Source organism: Heterocephalus glaber, unplaced genomic scaffold (assembly GCF_053883595.1).
Source record: "Heterocephalus glaber isolate CG9 unplaced genomic scaffold, H.glaber_assembly_v1.0 deba00001451, whole genome shotgun sequence".
Taxonomy (NCBI): Eukaryota; Metazoa; Chordata; class Mammalia; order Rodentia; family Bathyergidae; genus Heterocephalus; species Heterocephalus glaber.
The window spans coordinates 4,320,008-4,337,820 of NW_028258301.1; the positions used below are offsets into that span (position 1 = coordinate 4,320,008).

Genomic DNA, 17,813 nt, shown 5'->3' on the forward strand with positions numbered 1-17,813 from the left:
TTCTGCATGGGAAAATGTACTGATAGAAGTAAACTAAAAAGATAAATGGCAAGAACTTTTATGCTACACATAAAGCCTAACTTCTCTAACAGATAACTTAGATAAATCAGTAAAAAGTAAAGTCCAACAACTTAATTCTTAAGTTGGGCAAAGGAAGTGAACAGACAACTTATAGAAAGTTCAAATCATTTTTAAATATATGAAAAGATACTAAGCCATAAAGTAAAGATAATTATAGTAAAAGAAAATCAGATTGAAATTTAACCTTAAATATCATTTTTCAGTCATCAAATTGGTAAATGTCAAAAACTTTGATTCCATCCATGTTATCAAAGTAACTGAAAAAGAGACACTGGAATACATGGTTAGTAGTATACTGGCTTTCTAAGGTCAGTCTGTCAATACTTATCACAACTGAACTGTACATAAGATCTAACCATTTCATTTCTAGGGTGTGTGTGTATGTAACAATGTTCATACAGAGTCAGTCACTAAAATACCGTGACAGGAAAAATTGGAAATATCTTAAACATCTGTCAACAGAGAACTGGTTACTTTATACGTGATAGTTGTCTTAATCATTTTTCTGACAGCTGGGAAAAAAATATCCAACACTTAAAATTTAAACGAGTTTATTTTGGCTCACAGTTCATGTGTTTCAGTCCGTGTTTGGTAGCTTAAGTAGAAATGGCATGGCAAAAGGGCCTGGGCAAAGGAAGAGCCGCCCACATCATGGCAGCTGGCAGGCAGAGAAAAAAAGAGGAGTTGGGAAGGTAGATGTGCCCTTCTGGGTTAGTATCCCAGTGGCCTGGCTTTAACCAGGACCCACCTCCTACAGCAGTCCAGGCACCTTCTAAAAGCGCTGCCTATGAGGGTGTAAGGATTTTGTGAGGCATCTATATATAAACTATAACAGTAATTAAAAAGAATAAAGTTTGCTGAGACTCACCTCCAAGTTGTATTAAGAAAAAAAAATGCAATCTGAATAGTGTGTCTAGAGAGCTACCATTTGGGAGTGGCGGCAGTGTTTATTTGTGTATACACATACCCAGACTGTACCCTAACAGATACATCCCAATCTGATAACATTGATTGCCTTTGGATAACAAATTGGGTGGCTGGAGAATAGGGTGCAAAGGAGATTTTTTACTATAAGTGTTTCATTCTACTTCTGATACATATGAATCAATCAATTATAGTTCACCTGCTGGTTATTGAAAGCGAAGTCACATTTGCTGCCCGGTGTAAGAGACATACTCAAATGGCCATCAGAAGGACCTGGTTCTAATTTTCGCTCCTTCAGCAGTTTACAGGCCAGCCTTAAGCAAGCAGCATTCCCACTCAGTGTTGATCTGAGAAAGGTCAGAGAAACCGATTTCCAAAGATCTCTCTCACTCCTGACATCCACAGATATAAATTGCAGTTTTCCTCACGTTTTCTAAGTCATGTTTCTACCTCCTCCTTTCCTGTGCAGCTCATCAAAAGCTCAGAGGAAAAGACAGACAATTGAAGAAAATAGAATTGCAAAGATGATTTTTGTAGGGCTCCTGTTGAATCATTGTGTATTCCACCTCCAAAGCTGAAAATGATGAGTTTAATATCACACAGAGCAGTGCATCTTGTATCTCTCAAAAGACATCTTATGCTACCCAGAGAACTAGAAGCTCAGCAAGACATAATTTTTTACTCCAACTCTGAGGCAAATGAAATGACAGTCATCGAGCCCACATTCTAGAAACAACATGGTTTTCATTTGATTTTAACTTCATTTGAAAGTGCCCCAAGGAGGGAAAATCCCTCTAAATGTGGGCTTTTCTTTTTTCCCAGGACTGTGTACTAGAAAGGAAATGGAGAGGTACCCAGGTTTGCCCTAGCTTTTGCTAGTATTGGCCACTGATGACCGCAAGTTAATTGTTCGAAGGGTTGGGATGCATTAGTGCAGTCCCAATTATTCCATGTTTGTTCAGTCTTTCTGCATCCAGTTACTGAGCACTTTATAGCCGATTCCCCTACCTTGAGGGAAAGTTAACAAATAATACCTTGTCAAAGTAGAAAGTGACTTTAATACATGTGAGTAGAGAGCAGAAAAATTAGTTGACATCATTTATAGATGGCAAAGACTCCCCCAAGAATAATCTATATGTTATTGGGGAGTAGGTGCGGCATCATGAAACAAGGCTAAATAAAAGAATTAACTAAAACTTCCTAAAATAAAACTCCAGAGCAGTACCTGTCATGCATTAGAAATACAGGAAATGATAGTAATTATTATTACTGTTTTTGCTTCACATCATAATTCTCTGAAGTTGGAATAAAAATACCATTTTTCAGATAAACCGGAGGCTCAGAGTGGGAGTGTGATTTACACCAGGTCCCCCAGCTAGAAATGGCAAGTTATGGCCAAACTGCAAGTAGGCCCAAAGTAAATACAATTATGTTACCTGAAAGGTGTTTCTCATTATCAGAGGAATAAATTCCACCAATGTCTAAACATGAATACATGAACTATTCTGAATAAGTAACAGCGTGAATTAACCCAAGGGAAGCCTCACATCTTTAGCATAGATGCCAAATCTGCCAAGCCAGCTTAAAAGGGTACATGTGTGTAGTGTCTGGTCCCTTTAAGGAGAGCGCTGTGGGCCCAGATTTCTAATTTATTATCCTTTCTCTCAACAGAAAACAAGCCTGGAGTTCTACATTGACATCCACGCCCACTCCACCATGATGAATGGCTTCATGTACGGCAATATCTTTGAGGATGAGGAACGGTTCCAGAGGCAGGCCATTTTCCCCAAGCTCCTCTGCCAGAATGCTGAGGACTTCTCCTATGTGAGTCAAGAGTTCTCTTGCTGAAGCCCCAACCCTGACACCTGTGTGACTCTTCCTTTCTTCTGGTTCAGTTCAGTTGGGTTTGACCTTCCCAAGTCACCTACTCTGTGCCAGGTCTTGGGTGGGTGATGAAGATAAAGGTAAACCAGCTATGGCCATACCCTCAAGAAGCTAGTCACCAACTGGGGAGGGAAGCTCTGACTGGGTAGCCTTTGATCTGTCTGATGGGCTTGTGTTTGTTTAGTGGGTCTGATTCTAGTATTAAGGAAATGAAACTCACAAGCACCACTCATGTGCCAGACCCCAACCCAACGTCTGTTTCCACATATCCCAGATCTTAACATATGAGTGTAGCAGATCTGTTCAGGGGGCCATATGCCCACCATCCTCATCCCCCATGACTTTCTCGGCCTCAACTTCTTTGTCAGTAATTGGTGGGTGATAATTTTCTACCCTGCATGCATTACAGCTTCCTGGATGAAAATATGCAGCTATAGATATGAAAATGCCTTGCAGGCAGTAAAGACCTAAACAAACTTCAGAGACTGTTGTCATTACTGTCCGCTCCCATGTGAGGAGGGCTGGATGTGGGAGCTAGAAAAAATTTTAGCACACATATTGGAAAATAATTGGCAGAGATTGCAAGGAGGGGGATCAGCTTGTAGTATGGGAATATTTTCCTTTGTTTTGATACTAAATCTCTGGGCCTTGTTATTCCATGTGGCCAGAGGCAGAGAGGCCCACACAGGTCATAGCAATTTTTGAAGTTGATGAGCTGAAAACTCACCTGTCCATTGCTTCAGGCTGGACATTAGCTGAGATGATGAATTTCCCATTGTGGTAAGGTATACTTCGAATCCCAGAATCTTTGAATGTCAGGCCAGGAAAAGAACTGGAGATTGTTTAGCCCAGTCCTCTCTTTACACCCAAGACACATGTATGGGCCAGAAAATTTGAGAATCTTGTGCAAGATCACCCAGCATGTGAAAGCATTTGGCTGACTGTTTGCAGCTATGGGATAAAAGCATCCATGATTTTTTCTGTAGGAACCTCTACAGCAGAGATAGAGAACCTTTTAGAGCTTTCAGTAACAACAAACAGCCAGCTGTGGCATGTGTGCCACAGGTTTGCCACCACTGCTGTATTGGATGGCCAGCCCTATCTGTCTGAAACCACTAAAATTTCAGAGCAGGCTTGGAAAGTGGATCATAGTTCTCAGAGACACTCACAGAGGTGAGGTTTCCAGGACCTTCAGAAGATCCACAATCTGGGAGCTTTATTTCTGGGCTTGCCTGATGATGTTCCAGCATCGTAGCCTTCCCAGGAGCCTAGGGATTTAGTCAAGATTTTCCATCCTGTTCCCATCATTGTCTCTTCTCTGACCCTCAGTACCCAACTCTCATGTTTTGATATTTTCTTTCTTTTCCTTCTTCTCCTATTTCCTTCTAAACATGATACACATCCTTTTTCTAAAACCAGAGTCTTCATTTACTTAGATTTCCTCAGATTTGCACAGACTGCCATTCTAACTGCCAATGAACAGATCCTCACAGATCCTGAGAAGGAGACGTTATTATCTCCTCTACTTTACTGATGAGGAAACTGAGACCATGGCCGATAAGGCAACTTGCCTGCTGTCACACCATAATGAGGTAGTGGAGCACGTACCTGAACAGAGGACTTGAGACCGATCTGCTTACTCTTTTCTCTCACTCTGATGGGTGCTGTCAGTACCCCTGCCATCTCTACATTCGGTGATTTGGACATGAACTCAGCTGTCTCTAAGGAGTGAGGAGTGTCAGGTGTCTGGAGGCACTTAGTCCTGGGTTCAAATCTGCTGTGTCACCTCTGTGAGCCTAAAGAGAGGTGATGTCAGCACCTACTTCAAGGGGCTCTTTTGAAGTCTAAATGGGATATTACCGTGACGTAGGGCACAATATTATAAAACTGAAAGCACTGCCCAGAGTTTAGTTTGATAAACATCCCAATAGAGTTGCATTTTGTCCCCTCCCTGCTTTTCCCTGCTCCATCTGTCCTCCTTCAGATTTCCACAGTTAGCTGTTGAGCAGCAGTGACTGTGTCCCAAGAATTGTTCAGAGTGCTTTGAATTCTGTTGTTTATTCCATCAGCATTATGATCCTGAAATTGGGATTAATAGCCCATTGTTCAGATGAGGAAGCTGAGACCAGGAAGTGTTGTAAGATTTCTCAAGATTCAGTAGCCAGTGGGTGGCCAGCCACAACTTCCTCCTCTTACTTTACCTTTCACAGTCTAGCACGTCATTCAACCGGGATGCTGTGAAAGCAGGGACTGGCCGGCGCTTCCTCGGTGGACTCCTGGACCACACCTCCTATTGTTATACCCTAGAGGTCTCCTTCTACAGCTACATCATCGGGGGCACCACAGCTGCTGTGCCCTACACTGAAGAAGCCTGTATCCTTGGCAGGTTCCCTCCAGCCCTGGACAAGCCAGGAGTATCCAAGCCTGGCGGGATTTCCTAGGTAAGTCAGGAATCAGTGCCCAGTTAGGAAAAGACCAAACTCTGGGGTAAGGATGGAGGCAGCTTGTTCTGCTAGTGCCATTTTGTTTTGTCCTGCTTGCTCCTGACCTTCAAATGACCTTCATATGTGGACATTCCCACACTGCTGCTGCCAGATTCCAAGCCTCCCCGAGTTCCCTGGGACCCATGGCCCTCGTATCATTTCTGTTGCTCCTGTCCTTTTCTCCCTTCCCCTCTCTTGTAAGACAGTGAGCCTTTTGCCACTTGAGGTATGTAAGTGCCCAGGCTGTATGACACCCCGGGGTTACTGGGAAGAGCTTGGTGACCTGAGACCTCCTTCTAACCCAGAATACGTAACACTGTGCTGTGCTTTCTCTTTTCATTCCTATCCTCTTGTGCCCTTGCTCTCTCTCTTTCTGTTCTCTCTACCAGTTTTCCTTTGTCTTCTCTCTCTCGCTGCTCTCTCTCTTCACCTCTCCTTCCTCTCCTCCCCAGTTATCCTGTACTTTTGCCTCCCTACTTCTTATCTCCCCTCTCTCCTGTCCTTACTGTTTCCTCTCCTCCTCACCCTTCTTTCTTCTCTTTCTCTCCCCTTTGCCCTCCCTCACATTCCTCGCCTTTCCCCTGCCCTCCTCTTCACATCTGTCTCTCTGCCTTTGTATTTACTTTAACAAATTGCTTTTCCTTTTAGTTTTCTCATAAAATTTCTCTGAAAATTCCTAAGCTTACTATGATGAAATTACAGGTTACTCTTTGGCTTGCTTGATCTTTAAAGGGATTATTTAGTAACTCTAGGTCCTGAGTGTAGATTTTAATTTCAAAGTCACTATATCAAGACTGTGACAGATTGTGGTCGATTCTGCTTTCATTTATTCTTTTGCTTTTAGATTGATCCATTTCTCCTCTTACAAACCTTATTTTTCTCAGAGAAAAAAAATTATATCTCAGGGAGGAAAATGGAAAAGGATGGAATGAAGTCTGTATAACGTTGTCCTTGGATATTCTGGGGGACTTCTTCTGGGATCCCCGCAGATGCTAAAACCCTTAGATGTCTGCATTATAAAAAAAGGGTGTAGTATTTGCATATGACCTGTACACATACTCCCATATACTTTAAATCATCTCTAGATTACTTATAATACATAGTACAATGTAAATGCAATGTGAATAATTGCTAATGTTATATGTTTAGGGAATAATGACAAACATTTTCTGAATATTGTATGTTCAGTACAGATAGATGCATTATTTTTCAAATATTTTCTATCCTTGGTTGGTTGAATCCTCAGTCACAAAATCCACAGACTGAGAGTCCATGGGTATGGAAGGCTGATTATATATGCAGATTCCCCCTGCCCAGGAGAATAGTGCTCCTTTGACCCTTTCTTCAACCCTTACTATGTGTTTATGGCATTTATACTATACTGAGCAGAAAAACATCTTTTCTGCTAGTGACATGACCCAGTCGGTTGCAGTGTAGTGGCTCCTAGTAACTTTTCTGCAACCATGGGAGGCAGGGTGATGGCCTGGGAGGGGCCAGCAGGGGTAGGCCAGGGGTTAGGGCAGTGTCGTAGACCCTGTAGCACACTGGACAGATCATCATGAGAACGAGAGTCCCTTCTCCCAGTCACCAATACTGAGAGAGTCCTCCTGGAGTATGCTTTATACCCACTTGTTTCAGCAAGACCAAGGGAATAGGGTCGCTCGGAGGCAGAGGGTCCATGGTCTCCAGTCTTGACCATCTTTAGGTGCAGCCCTACTCCCTCCCTTGGCACACGTGATCATATTTGGCCTATGACTGCTGCAGGGTCCTCTGCCTCCTTAATACTAAAGTGGGCCACATTGCACACAATACCCACTTTGTCCTCCTACAATATTGTGGCAAAAGAGATAGAGAAATTTGCCCGGAAGAGGCATTTGAGCTTGTGCAGCAAAGGAAATGCAGCAACCCAATTCACAGCGAGACATGGGTCCCTCTGGCGGAAGCCTGCACTTAGTTTTTCATTGTTTTATGATATCCAATTTTATGGATTTGCCTACCCTTTCTTAGCACTTCTAATGTTCCTCAGATCAGACCCAGGGTTTCTGGCCCTCAATATTCAATTGTCATTCATCCAAAGTAAAACATCATTATGTTGACGTGCTGGGAATCATACAAGGCACTTAGAGTAAAATACTGAGCATGAAGACATGGTGCTTGACTCACAGGGCTTTCGTTCAACCTGAAGAAGAAGAAGAGGAACAATATGTGTGACAAGTTCTATGGTATAGGAATTTTGAAAGGCCCTGGGATATTTGAATTTAGCAAGTACATATTGAATGCCTACCATAGGCCAAGTAAAGTTCTGGGCACAGAGAATGTAGAGATAACAAGAATGTCTTTATATGCAGGTGAGAAAGAATTCAAAATATTCCTGGGAGTCAGGAAAGCTTTCCTGAGAAAGAGACATCTAAGCTGAGTTTTAAGACTGAGTAGAAATTAGTCTAGTGTGACTGGGGGTGAGTTGCTGGAGAGAAGACATTGCAGTCAAGAGAAGAGAAGAAAGGTGCACGTCAGGAGCTGTAAGTGGCCCAGTGTGGCTGAAGAACTTCGGACACAAGAGATAAGTCAAATGCAGGCTATAAGGAACTTGGACTTGAATCTGAAGACAATGGAGAGCAATAGAAGGATTTTAAGTAAGAATGGAAAGCCATTCGGGCTGCAAGTATAGTTTGCCTATAGGCATGAACATGCATTAAGAGGCTGTTAGAATGATCTGTGTGGGAGGGAGTTCAGGGCTAGACTAGGATGGTGCTGCAGGATATTTAATTAAACTGAATTGCCCTGGTAAAGAGTAGATGAAGGTTGCAGTGAGGACAGGAACTATCGACTGTAAGGAGTCAAGGATGAAAAGAGAGGCTGTGTACCAGATGAGTAGGCCATGACACTGTTGGTGCCACCTTGGCTTTTTCTGCTGTCCAGAGGCTGAGAAGAGGAAACTGGAGCTGCATCAGCAAAGCAAGGGCTGATTCAACACTCACAAGGGTGATTTAACCTGGTTCCTCTTTGAAATACATTTTTTTTCAAACTCATCTCATAACACAGAGAGACTTCAGGCAGACAGATTGTGATCTTTGTTTGGCTGCTGGCTCCATGTCCCAATCAGAAAAAGAAATTACATGGTCTGATAGGAATGGCAATATGGTCTGGGAGACAGTGTCCTCTAGACGGGGAGTCAAGAGACCTGATGCTGATGACAACACCAACCTCACCCCAGAGAGCACCCTTCCACAAGTCCTCCAGCCTGTGTGATGTGAGCTTCCTCACCTTCACAAAGCTCTGAAGACTTCTGCACTTTTCCAGCCCCTGTTGTAGGAATGAGATAGAGATATTCACAAAAAAGCGTGGTGTTATGCAAAGAGAAAAGATTTTAGATTCAGACCTGTCTGAGTTGGAACTGTGACTCAGCCATTTACTAGATGAGCTGCCCAAAGCAAATTACATGAACTCACTGGGCCCCAGTGTCCCTAACCTCTAACAGGAGGATGCAGTGCTTAACTTCACTGAGTTGTGATGAGGTGAAAGGAAATAGCATATATAATGGTGTACCATAAATTAAGTATTAAATGACTATTGGTCAAGCCACCGAACAGGTTTATGTGAATGAGGTCCAGTGTTTATGTTAAAGATGAGAGATAACTTGTCAGAGCAAGAGACCAGTGGCTGTGTTGGTAAAAACTCATTGGCAAAGGGCACTGGTAGATTGTCACAAAACACCACCTGGTTCAGACAGCTGGGAGATGTGCACTTTCTATAATGGAGTGTCCTGGGTCTGTCATCCAGGGTATGCCCTCCCCAGCTATCAGGACATAAGGAGACCAGATTAGTTAGCCAGAGGAGCTCGATGAGATCAGGGGAGGGCTGGGGAGGCAGGGAACCCTGGGGTATATTTCATCCAGGCCCCCAGCAATGTCTACCCCCATATACGGCCGGAACATATGCACCTTCCAGTTCAGTTTTCCTTCCTGGAAAAGCACCAGCTAAACATGACCTGGGTCTTGTTCTCTGCCTTTCCTTCTCCATGACCTCAGATAAATAGAGCACTGATCACTCACTGATGCTTACCTGCCCGTGTGACCTTGGCCTGGTTATCTCACCACTCAGAGCCCGTTTCCCCATTTGCAAAATAAAAACCACGGCCACCTTGCAGGGTTATGAGGGTGAAATGATAACCATATCCTCAGTTCCCTGGTGCTCCCTGGCCACCGACAGGTACTCAATCTTCGCATCCCACTTTCCTCAGCCTCATGCAGACCACAAGCCCTTCCTTTTGTTCCAATGATTGCTTTGAAGGGAGCAATGGGGGCTTGAACCCTTCAGCACTATGAGTGTGTGTCTTCCGGTAAGCCTTGTCCCTCCCTTAGGCTCAGTGTCTAACACTTCCTACTTGTCGGGAGTTATTACGGAATAAAATTATGTGTGGTCTTGATCACTACTTCGATCTCTTCCAGTTCTGACATCCTAAGATTTTTCTGATTCTAAAATCTAATTCCATTCTTAGATGAATGTATGCTGTCAAGAATCCATGAGCCTTTGAGTCTATGAACAGAAAAGCTTCTAATCTAATAATGAAAATCAGTAAAAAGTACCCTAGACAGCTAATCAGGCCAAGCCAGCAGCCACTTTCATTCTCTTGCTTAGAAGAGTTTTGAACTGGGGGGCCTTTCATGGGCTTCAAGAAGAACAATTATTATCTAAAATTCACGGGAGTAAATATAGATTGTTTATTTTCTGAGAGGAAGGGTCATTGCTTTCAACAGAACCTAATAGAGGGACATCTCCAGAAGCTTCCCTGGCTGATGGCCTCAGAAATTCTCTTCTGTCACTCTGTGGCAAGAATACAGCTTCAGTGTCAAAGTCCCAGGTGTGAGTTCTCCTTCATATCATTCTCTTTTTTTTTTTGGTACTAGGGATCGAACTCGGGACCTTGAGCTTGAGAGGCAGGCGGCAGAACCACTGAGCTAAATCCCCAGCCCTCTCCTTCATATCATTCTTCCTGAGAGTCCTAACTCAGCTGTTTAACTACCCTGATTTTATTTACTTCTCAGGATTGTTATGAGGGTTACATGGGGAAACTCATGCCTTCGTGAGCAGATAAATTATTGGGCACGTATCCAGTGCTATTAAATATTAGTTCCCTTGCCTTTCTGTCCTGTCATTTGTTGTTTTGGTTGTCGTTGTGAAATGATAAAATCCTAGGAATTTCAGAGCATTCTTCAGCAAACCCTATTTACATTTTACTGGTCTGCCAAGTAATAAATATGCTCTGTTCAAATGATTTAAAAAGAGAGAAAGAGGGCTAAACTGGTATTATAAAGGAACTCAGTGCTTCTCTGGCCTTTGTTTATGGTCTGGTTACAAGCCAAGAAGAAATAGCTCTTTGACGTAACAGATGAGAAAACCGGGATGAGACTATGGGGCCTGGGCAGACTGGTTTCCACCCAGGCTTATAGCTATGACCACACTGAAATCAGATAGCACTGGCTCTAGGAGAAGGGCATGGCTGGATAAGAGAAGATGCCGAGATTCTGAATCAGTTCATTGAATCAGACTCACTTCAGACCCCACTGGATCCTTTGTACAATACTCTTTGAAACATATCAGACATGGAAGATATCATTTATCTATTTATCCACCCAACAAAACTTATCCGAAACTAGAAAGAGACAGATGACAATGGCATGGTCCCTGCCTTCAAGAAGACAGTTTGAAGGGGAGAGAGAAAGGTGACAAAGAGACCACAGGCTCGTGGAGGGACAAGTCCTCTAATAGATGAAAGTTCTGCAGGCTGGGGAAGGAGTGGGCCATGGGCCAGGAAAGAACTTCCTGGAGGGAGAAAAACTAGGGCTCAGACCTCTGGGGTGAGGGGGATTCAGGCAGAGGAAGAAGAGATGGAGCAGCCTTGGCAGAGGGAGAAGTGCAGGAGGGAGCCCAGATGCCAGAGAGAGGATGTTCTGTCCAAGTAGAGGACGGTAGCTGGGGCTGGGCCAGAAACAGCCAGTGATCAGTAACGGGCAGAGCCAGGCCAGAAGGAGAAGGAGAAAGATGTGTGGACGATGGGACAGGTACATCGCATATGCAGTGTTAACAAGGTATAATTATGAAACAACTTTATTGTTTGTCTCCCCTTGGCCTTATAGATGGATGGATACAGATTATAGATCTAGAGATATTAAAAGCTCTGGCAGGCCCCATGCGTTTCCAATCACTCTCAGGAAATTAAAAGCTCTCTAATTAATTCTAGTCACAAAATGGTCTCAGTTCAGCAATTCTTATGTCTGGCCCAATCAAAAACATCAAATCTCTTCAAAGAAAATTCCTCCTCTTCCCCTAGCTCAGGTGTATCTTAAATATAGTGTTCCTGGTGAAGAAGAGACTTAGGATCTATTTGACTTCTGTCTCCTTGGTTTTTCTCTGTCTAGCTAACAGAAACTGTTCATCCCTCCAAAGTTCAAGGTGAGGGAGGGGAGGAAAGGGGCAGGAGGTTTCTGAGTGACTGGTGCTCTCAGTAAAGGATGTAGCAATCCCCTACGAGCTCCTCTGATACGCCCTCCTCTAGTGCTGGGGACCTGCTGACATGGGTGATTGTGTCTGCTCAAGAGACCTCAACCCTTGGTGATCTAGTGGTTCTCCCTATTGGAGTCACTGAATCTCTTAAGTGACTTTCTCTTCTGAAGATGAGCTGAAGGTTGCTCAGAAAACTGGTTTCTGGTTTTCTTTTGCAGATCCTTTGTGGTGGTCTCATACCTCACTTCATAATGTGGCTCTATAGTCTTGTATCTCAGCTGAAACTGAGAATGAAGTAGTTCCACTTAATGTGCTCCACTATGTGACAGGTAGGATAGAGTATATTGCTGCTATTGTATTTGAGGTAGAAGGAAGCCGAGGAAGCTGTCCAGGTTCTTGATTTGAACAACACAGAAGATAGGTCCAACCACTTAGCCATGGGCCATCAGAGAAAAAGACTTTGGAAGTAGATATTTTAAGTTCTGTTTTTGATGTGCTAAATATAAAGGATATCCAAATGGAGACTTGGTAGAAAGAGGGCTCTAGAGCTGGGGATTTAGCTCAGTGGCTCTGCCACCTGCCTTGAAAGTGCAAGGTCCTGAGTTCGATCCCTGATACCAAAAAAAAAAATAGAGAGAGAGTGGGTCACGCTGTAACCAGCAGATGGTACCCTTTAATGGATCTTTGGGGCTGGGGATTTAGCTCAGTGGTTCCGGCACTTGCCTCGAAAGCGCAAGTTCCCAAGTTCGATCCCCAGAACCAAAAAAAAAAAAAAGAAAAGAAAAGAAAAAGCAAGAGGGCTGTAGAAATTCTAGAAAGAGGACTGGGTTTCAGACAGGTTCAAAATAGGTACAGTTTACTTGATGTCACAATAAAGGAAGTGATTTTTTGATGTGCACTGTCAAGGTGGGCTTTGGCTTGATGAACTGATGAAAAGAATGCTGGACTAAAAATGAGGATTCTAGTTTCACTATGGACTTTTGCCCTATGCTGTCCTCATAAAGCTATGCTGCCTAAGTCACTTCACCTCTCCAAAGCCTGATGCTAGGTATACCCTCAGTGAATGCAAATGGACAAGTAAATGAGGTAGAAGACCACACCCCCATCTGCTAGTCTACTTAGCTCACTCACAGTGAGTCTAGAGGAATATCAGTAGGTGTAGTACTGCCTCGGAGCTCATTCTGTTTCACATTAATGAATGTTTGCAACACCTAATAGTTACTTTTGCTTTATGGAATTTATCATTTTCAATTTCTTTAACCCCCTCCCTACCCTCTACTCTTCCTCTGATTCCCATTCTCATCTTCCTATTTTCTATCGTCTCTCTTTTATTTAATTCTTTCATTTATTTACATTTGATGGGTTTCTCCGATCTCCATCAACAGACAAATGGGTAGAGAAATGTAGTTTAATACACAATGGAATATTATTCCACCATACAGAAGAATCAAATCATGTCATTTGAACGAAAATGGATGGATCTTGAGACCACAATGTTAAGTGAAATTAGTCAGACACAGAAAGTTGGACATTCATTCTTTAAGGGGAGTCTTCACCTTTTAGGTGGACAGAAGAGCAGGAAACAGTCAGGTCTGATCTGTTGATTGGAATCTAATGATAGGTACTTTCCAGTTCTTATTTGTAGTATCTAGGGTCATAACTTCATTAAAATTCGTAAGGAAAAAAGCTTCAATCAGGGGGTTTTGGAAACAGAAGGCTAAACTATACTGCACTCTGTTTATATTTTTCTCGTCTCTGCAAACATGGGGTAGACTTTGACATTTAAATAATGCTTACAGACCAACTGTCTGGATGAATGAATGAATGATTATTATTAATAATTATTTTAGTACAGTAATAGTGGTGGCAAAAATAAAAGTAGTGAGGTTATGCTTCCTGAAAAAGGTCAGGGTCCTTCGATTTCTTGGTTTTTTTAATTTTATTTTATTTTTATTTTTTAGTTTTGTTTTTTTTTTAGTTTTGTTTTTTTCTTGTTTTGCTTTTTGAGACAGGGTCTCACCATGTAGTCCAGGCTGGCCTTGAACTCACTATGTAGCCTAGGCTGGCCTCGAACTCACTGCAATCTTCCTGCCCCAGCCTCCTGATTGCTGGGATGACAGGTGTGGATCCTTGGACTGAAGCATTGGCTTAACCTATAACTTGCCATGTAAGTCTGGGCAGGTCTGTTCTCTGGTCTGGTTCTAATTTTTCTATCTTTAGATTAGAAGATAAAATAATATGATCTTCAGGTTTATTTTCAAATCAACAGGTAGGTACGATAGTAGGTAGATGGAAGATAAATGGATGATGAAGATAAAGATCATTTGATTGGGGACTTTCAGATAGAAGTAGAGAAACTGAAGCTCAGAAAAATCAAATAACATACCCAGGGCTGCACAGCTACTAGGTGGTGGAGTGTGGATTTAAATCCAGATTGGCCCAGCTCAAAATGTCTCCTTTGTCCCCCCTGCCTGGCAAGCTTTTGTTTTCCCTTCCTGCTGCTCTGCAGTCAGCTCAGGCCTCCTTCCACTTGCTGAAGGATGAGATATTTTTCTCTTTTTCCCACAGATATTGAGACTCACCAACCATCTCCTGATACCTTATCAGCTCCTCCAACCCCTTTCTGTAACTCCTGCCCCCAACACTGACCTGCTTACCATTTCTGGTCATGCAGATACAGCTCTGCTGGCTGCCACCAGATGTTCTCTCTGTGCTATTCACCTGCCCTGCCCTTTGATAGCCCTGCCTTGGATCAACTGTGCCCCACTGCCAGATCAAAGTGTGTCCCTGATTTCTGGTTGCCTCCTCCCAAGACCTAGAAAACCAAAATGTCATTCCCTTCTCCCAGCCTTCCTCATCTCCAAAAATGAGGTTTCCATGGGTTTTATCTGCTGTTGTCAAGTTTATAGCCATAATTCAAATTGCTGTTAATATTACTGTCAGCAGAGAGCTACAAATTACAAAGTTGTAAAGTTACTTTGTAGTGATAACTGTCAGCCTTCACTGGCAGCCTGCAAGGCTCCATGGAAACCAAAATGATGATAAAGAGAGTTGATATTGTTTCAGGATTACTACTGTTAGCTGACGGTCAGGAGAAATCCTGGCTGCTTCCAAAGTAACTGGAACCTGTTTGTCTGTATTCGGGTTCACTTGCACACTATGCACACACTTACACGCGTTCTCGCCTTTGTGATTTACAGATGTAAAGAGAGCCCCCAAAGTGAGAGGACTTCACTGAAGATCAGTTTAAACAAGTTGCAGGTTTAGGCTTAAATTTACCTGCCCAAAGGACAACGAAAGGGACTGCCAGACTCACTGTTGGTAGTTAGTTAAGTCACGGTTGAATGGGTGAATGCCTGGAACATCTGTGGGGGTGCTTATGCAGTATTTAGATCAATGATTTTGAATAATTTCTGTCTTTAGAGTAAAACAAAACAAAAGCAGTTTTGGAAGTAGAGATTTGGGGAAATTAGGTTTCCTGTGTAGTAAAATGATTTAGTCATCTTAACTGACACTATTTAGTTCAATATTAACCCATAAGGTGATATATCAACCCCAATATCCACCACGTACTATCCCCCTGCCAAAATTAATTCTGACTCTGGCTGCATGGACAGAAGCAGTTTAGGGGAGCAAGGAGGTTCTAGCCTTTCCTTGTCCTGCTATTGTCAGTGTCCCGGAGCTTTGTGTGTGTTTCTAGTGATCGTGAGACAATCACTTCCCTTCCTAGGTCCCATGTATAAAATAGAGGGTTTGAACAAATGTCCCCACCCACCAGGTCTCATTCACAGAGTTTATTTAATTTGGATAGAACTCAGACTTATTGAACATCTACTATTTACTGAACACAGTCATCCCTGGGACTCTGTCAGACTCCAGGGGACATGGGCCCTTTTCCACAGGACAGCCTTCCCTTTTTGCCAGAAAGACCTGCAACCTGCACTTCAAATCTCACACCCAGATGCTGCCTGTCTGGGGTTTTTTATCCTTCAATATTTTCCTCAAGATGATAAATATGCTGCCAATAAGAGGAGGCAACTTCTAACTCTGTCTGAGACAAGGGCCTTTATCTGGGGCCATGGCCATGCTTGGCTTGTTGATGTGTCTCAAGAGATAGGAGGTGAGAGTCATGGCTGGGAAGATGCAAAAAGGAACTTAGAGAGATGAAGAGTCAGGACCATGGTCTTAAGTTTCTGCGGACTTTCCCTTGAATCAGTGGAAAGGAGAAAGGAGACAGAAGATGCATGGATTTCAGTGCAAAACAAAATATGTTTATGTTGTTTATGAAGCTCTTTGAGAATGCCATGCCCTGGATGGACCACCGAGAAACAAACAACATCCTCAGTGTATAGAGTGCGTTTAGAAACATCACATCACTTGGTCCTTACAATAGTGTAGAGAAATGGATTTATTTCCTCTATTTTATAGACAAGGAATCTAAGGATCAGAGAAGGAAGGGGTATTTTGTTCCTGAGGGCCTAGCCTAAGCCAAGACCAGTCCAAGACCAGATGGAGGAAGCCTATCCAAGTGACACAGGTTATAGGTGGTGAGGCAACACCTCCCAGAAGTTTGAACTTCTTTCTTCTGGTATTATATCCTCTGTTTCCCCCACTCCAAGACACTTTCTTTGAAGAACTCAGCCATATAGTCAAGGAGCTCATGGCTGAGATGTACTAAGTACTAACTAACAGATGCCATTGTTAGACAATTGGATGAAAAGGAGCCTGGCCTTTGCAGTCAGGCTGATCTGTATACAAATCTTAGTTCTGCTATTTACTAGTTGTGTGGCTTGGAGCAAGTGAACAAACCTCTCTGAACTTCAGCTTGCCCTTCTGATTACTTACCTCCCAAAGCTGTTTCTAGTAGATGGAAACATTGAGAAATATTCTCAGGTGACTAAAAGATTACCTGAAACATAGAAGGTATTCAATAAATGATTACTTACTTACTTACTAGCCAAGTACTGTACTGAATTAGTTGAAATGTAGGGAATAAACGTCTGGGCCATTGGAGTCAGTGAAATTTGTATGAATTATAGATTCCATGGAACCTTCCATGAAGAGCTCTTAAGATTCTTAAGGGGTTCTTAAGATTCTTAAATAGCAATCTTCTTAAAAAATGTATTCACCAAGTATGCAGATATCCCGATAAAGACAGGCTCCTTTTGGATACTTACAAGCATAATTCAAATGTTTTCTTTTAAAGAATCAAGGAAATCATTAGTGATCAGGCTCAGGACTCAGTCAGTGGTCCAGATGTGTGACTGAGGCCAGGGCTTAATGTGACCAGGATTTGTCATTTGGTGCTCAATTAGAGACAGCATGTATAAGCACTGCTTAATCTGGTGTGGAGGAAATGCACTGTAATAAAGAGTTAAGATACCTGGGTTCTCGATGTAGAATGTAGTGACTGGAGAGTCCATCAGTATTTTTTAATGTGATCACAAGTGACTCTCCACCTCTGTGCCTCGGTTTCCCATTCTCTCTATTGTGCCTACCTTGTGAGGTTGTGCAGGTCAAATGGCATACATAGAATTTATTTTGAAAATTTCCACCCTGTTTTCAGAGTAGGGGTGATTCTTGAGGACAGGTAAGAGGAAGCGGGAGAGCAGGTGGAAATCGGGCACATGCTGCCCTTCAGGACGGAGAAAACAGATCTAGAATGGGGTAGCATCAAGGGCAAGACTTAGAGGAGATGCTGGGCTGGTGTAAAGGCAGCCAGGGAGGACCCATGTCCACAGGGAGCTGGTGCCACTGGAGAGGTGCTGGCCAGAGGGCTGGTGACACTCAGAATAATGACAGTCTGGCCTCTAGCTCCCAACTTCTCTCTGCCTCTTGCCCACACGAGTCCTTTCACAGCTCCCTTGCAATTGCCTGGTGTTGAGGCGCCCTCTCCTGGCCGTGAGGGTACATGGCTGGCTGTGAGTCAGCTCCCTT

The 17,813-nt window shown here is 43.1% G+C and overlaps 1 protein-coding gene across 3 annotated transcripts in view; it reads left to right on the forward strand.

The window, feature by feature from the left end:
- Positions 1-17,813, forward strand: part of LOC101710436 (AGBL carboxypeptidase 4) — a 1,386,524-nt gene that overhangs the window by 1,303,159 nt on the left and 65,552 nt on the right. For all 3 annotated transcript variants that reach the window (XM_087214859.1, XM_021247946.2, XM_021247945.2), the window contains exons 10-11: positions 2,677-2,829; positions 5,100-5,262. In XM_087214859.1, coding sequence (XP_087070985.1) covers positions 2,677-2,829; positions 5,100-5,262 — 316 coding nt within the window. The remainder of the gene's footprint in view (positions 1-2,676; positions 2,830-5,099; positions 5,263-17,813) is intronic.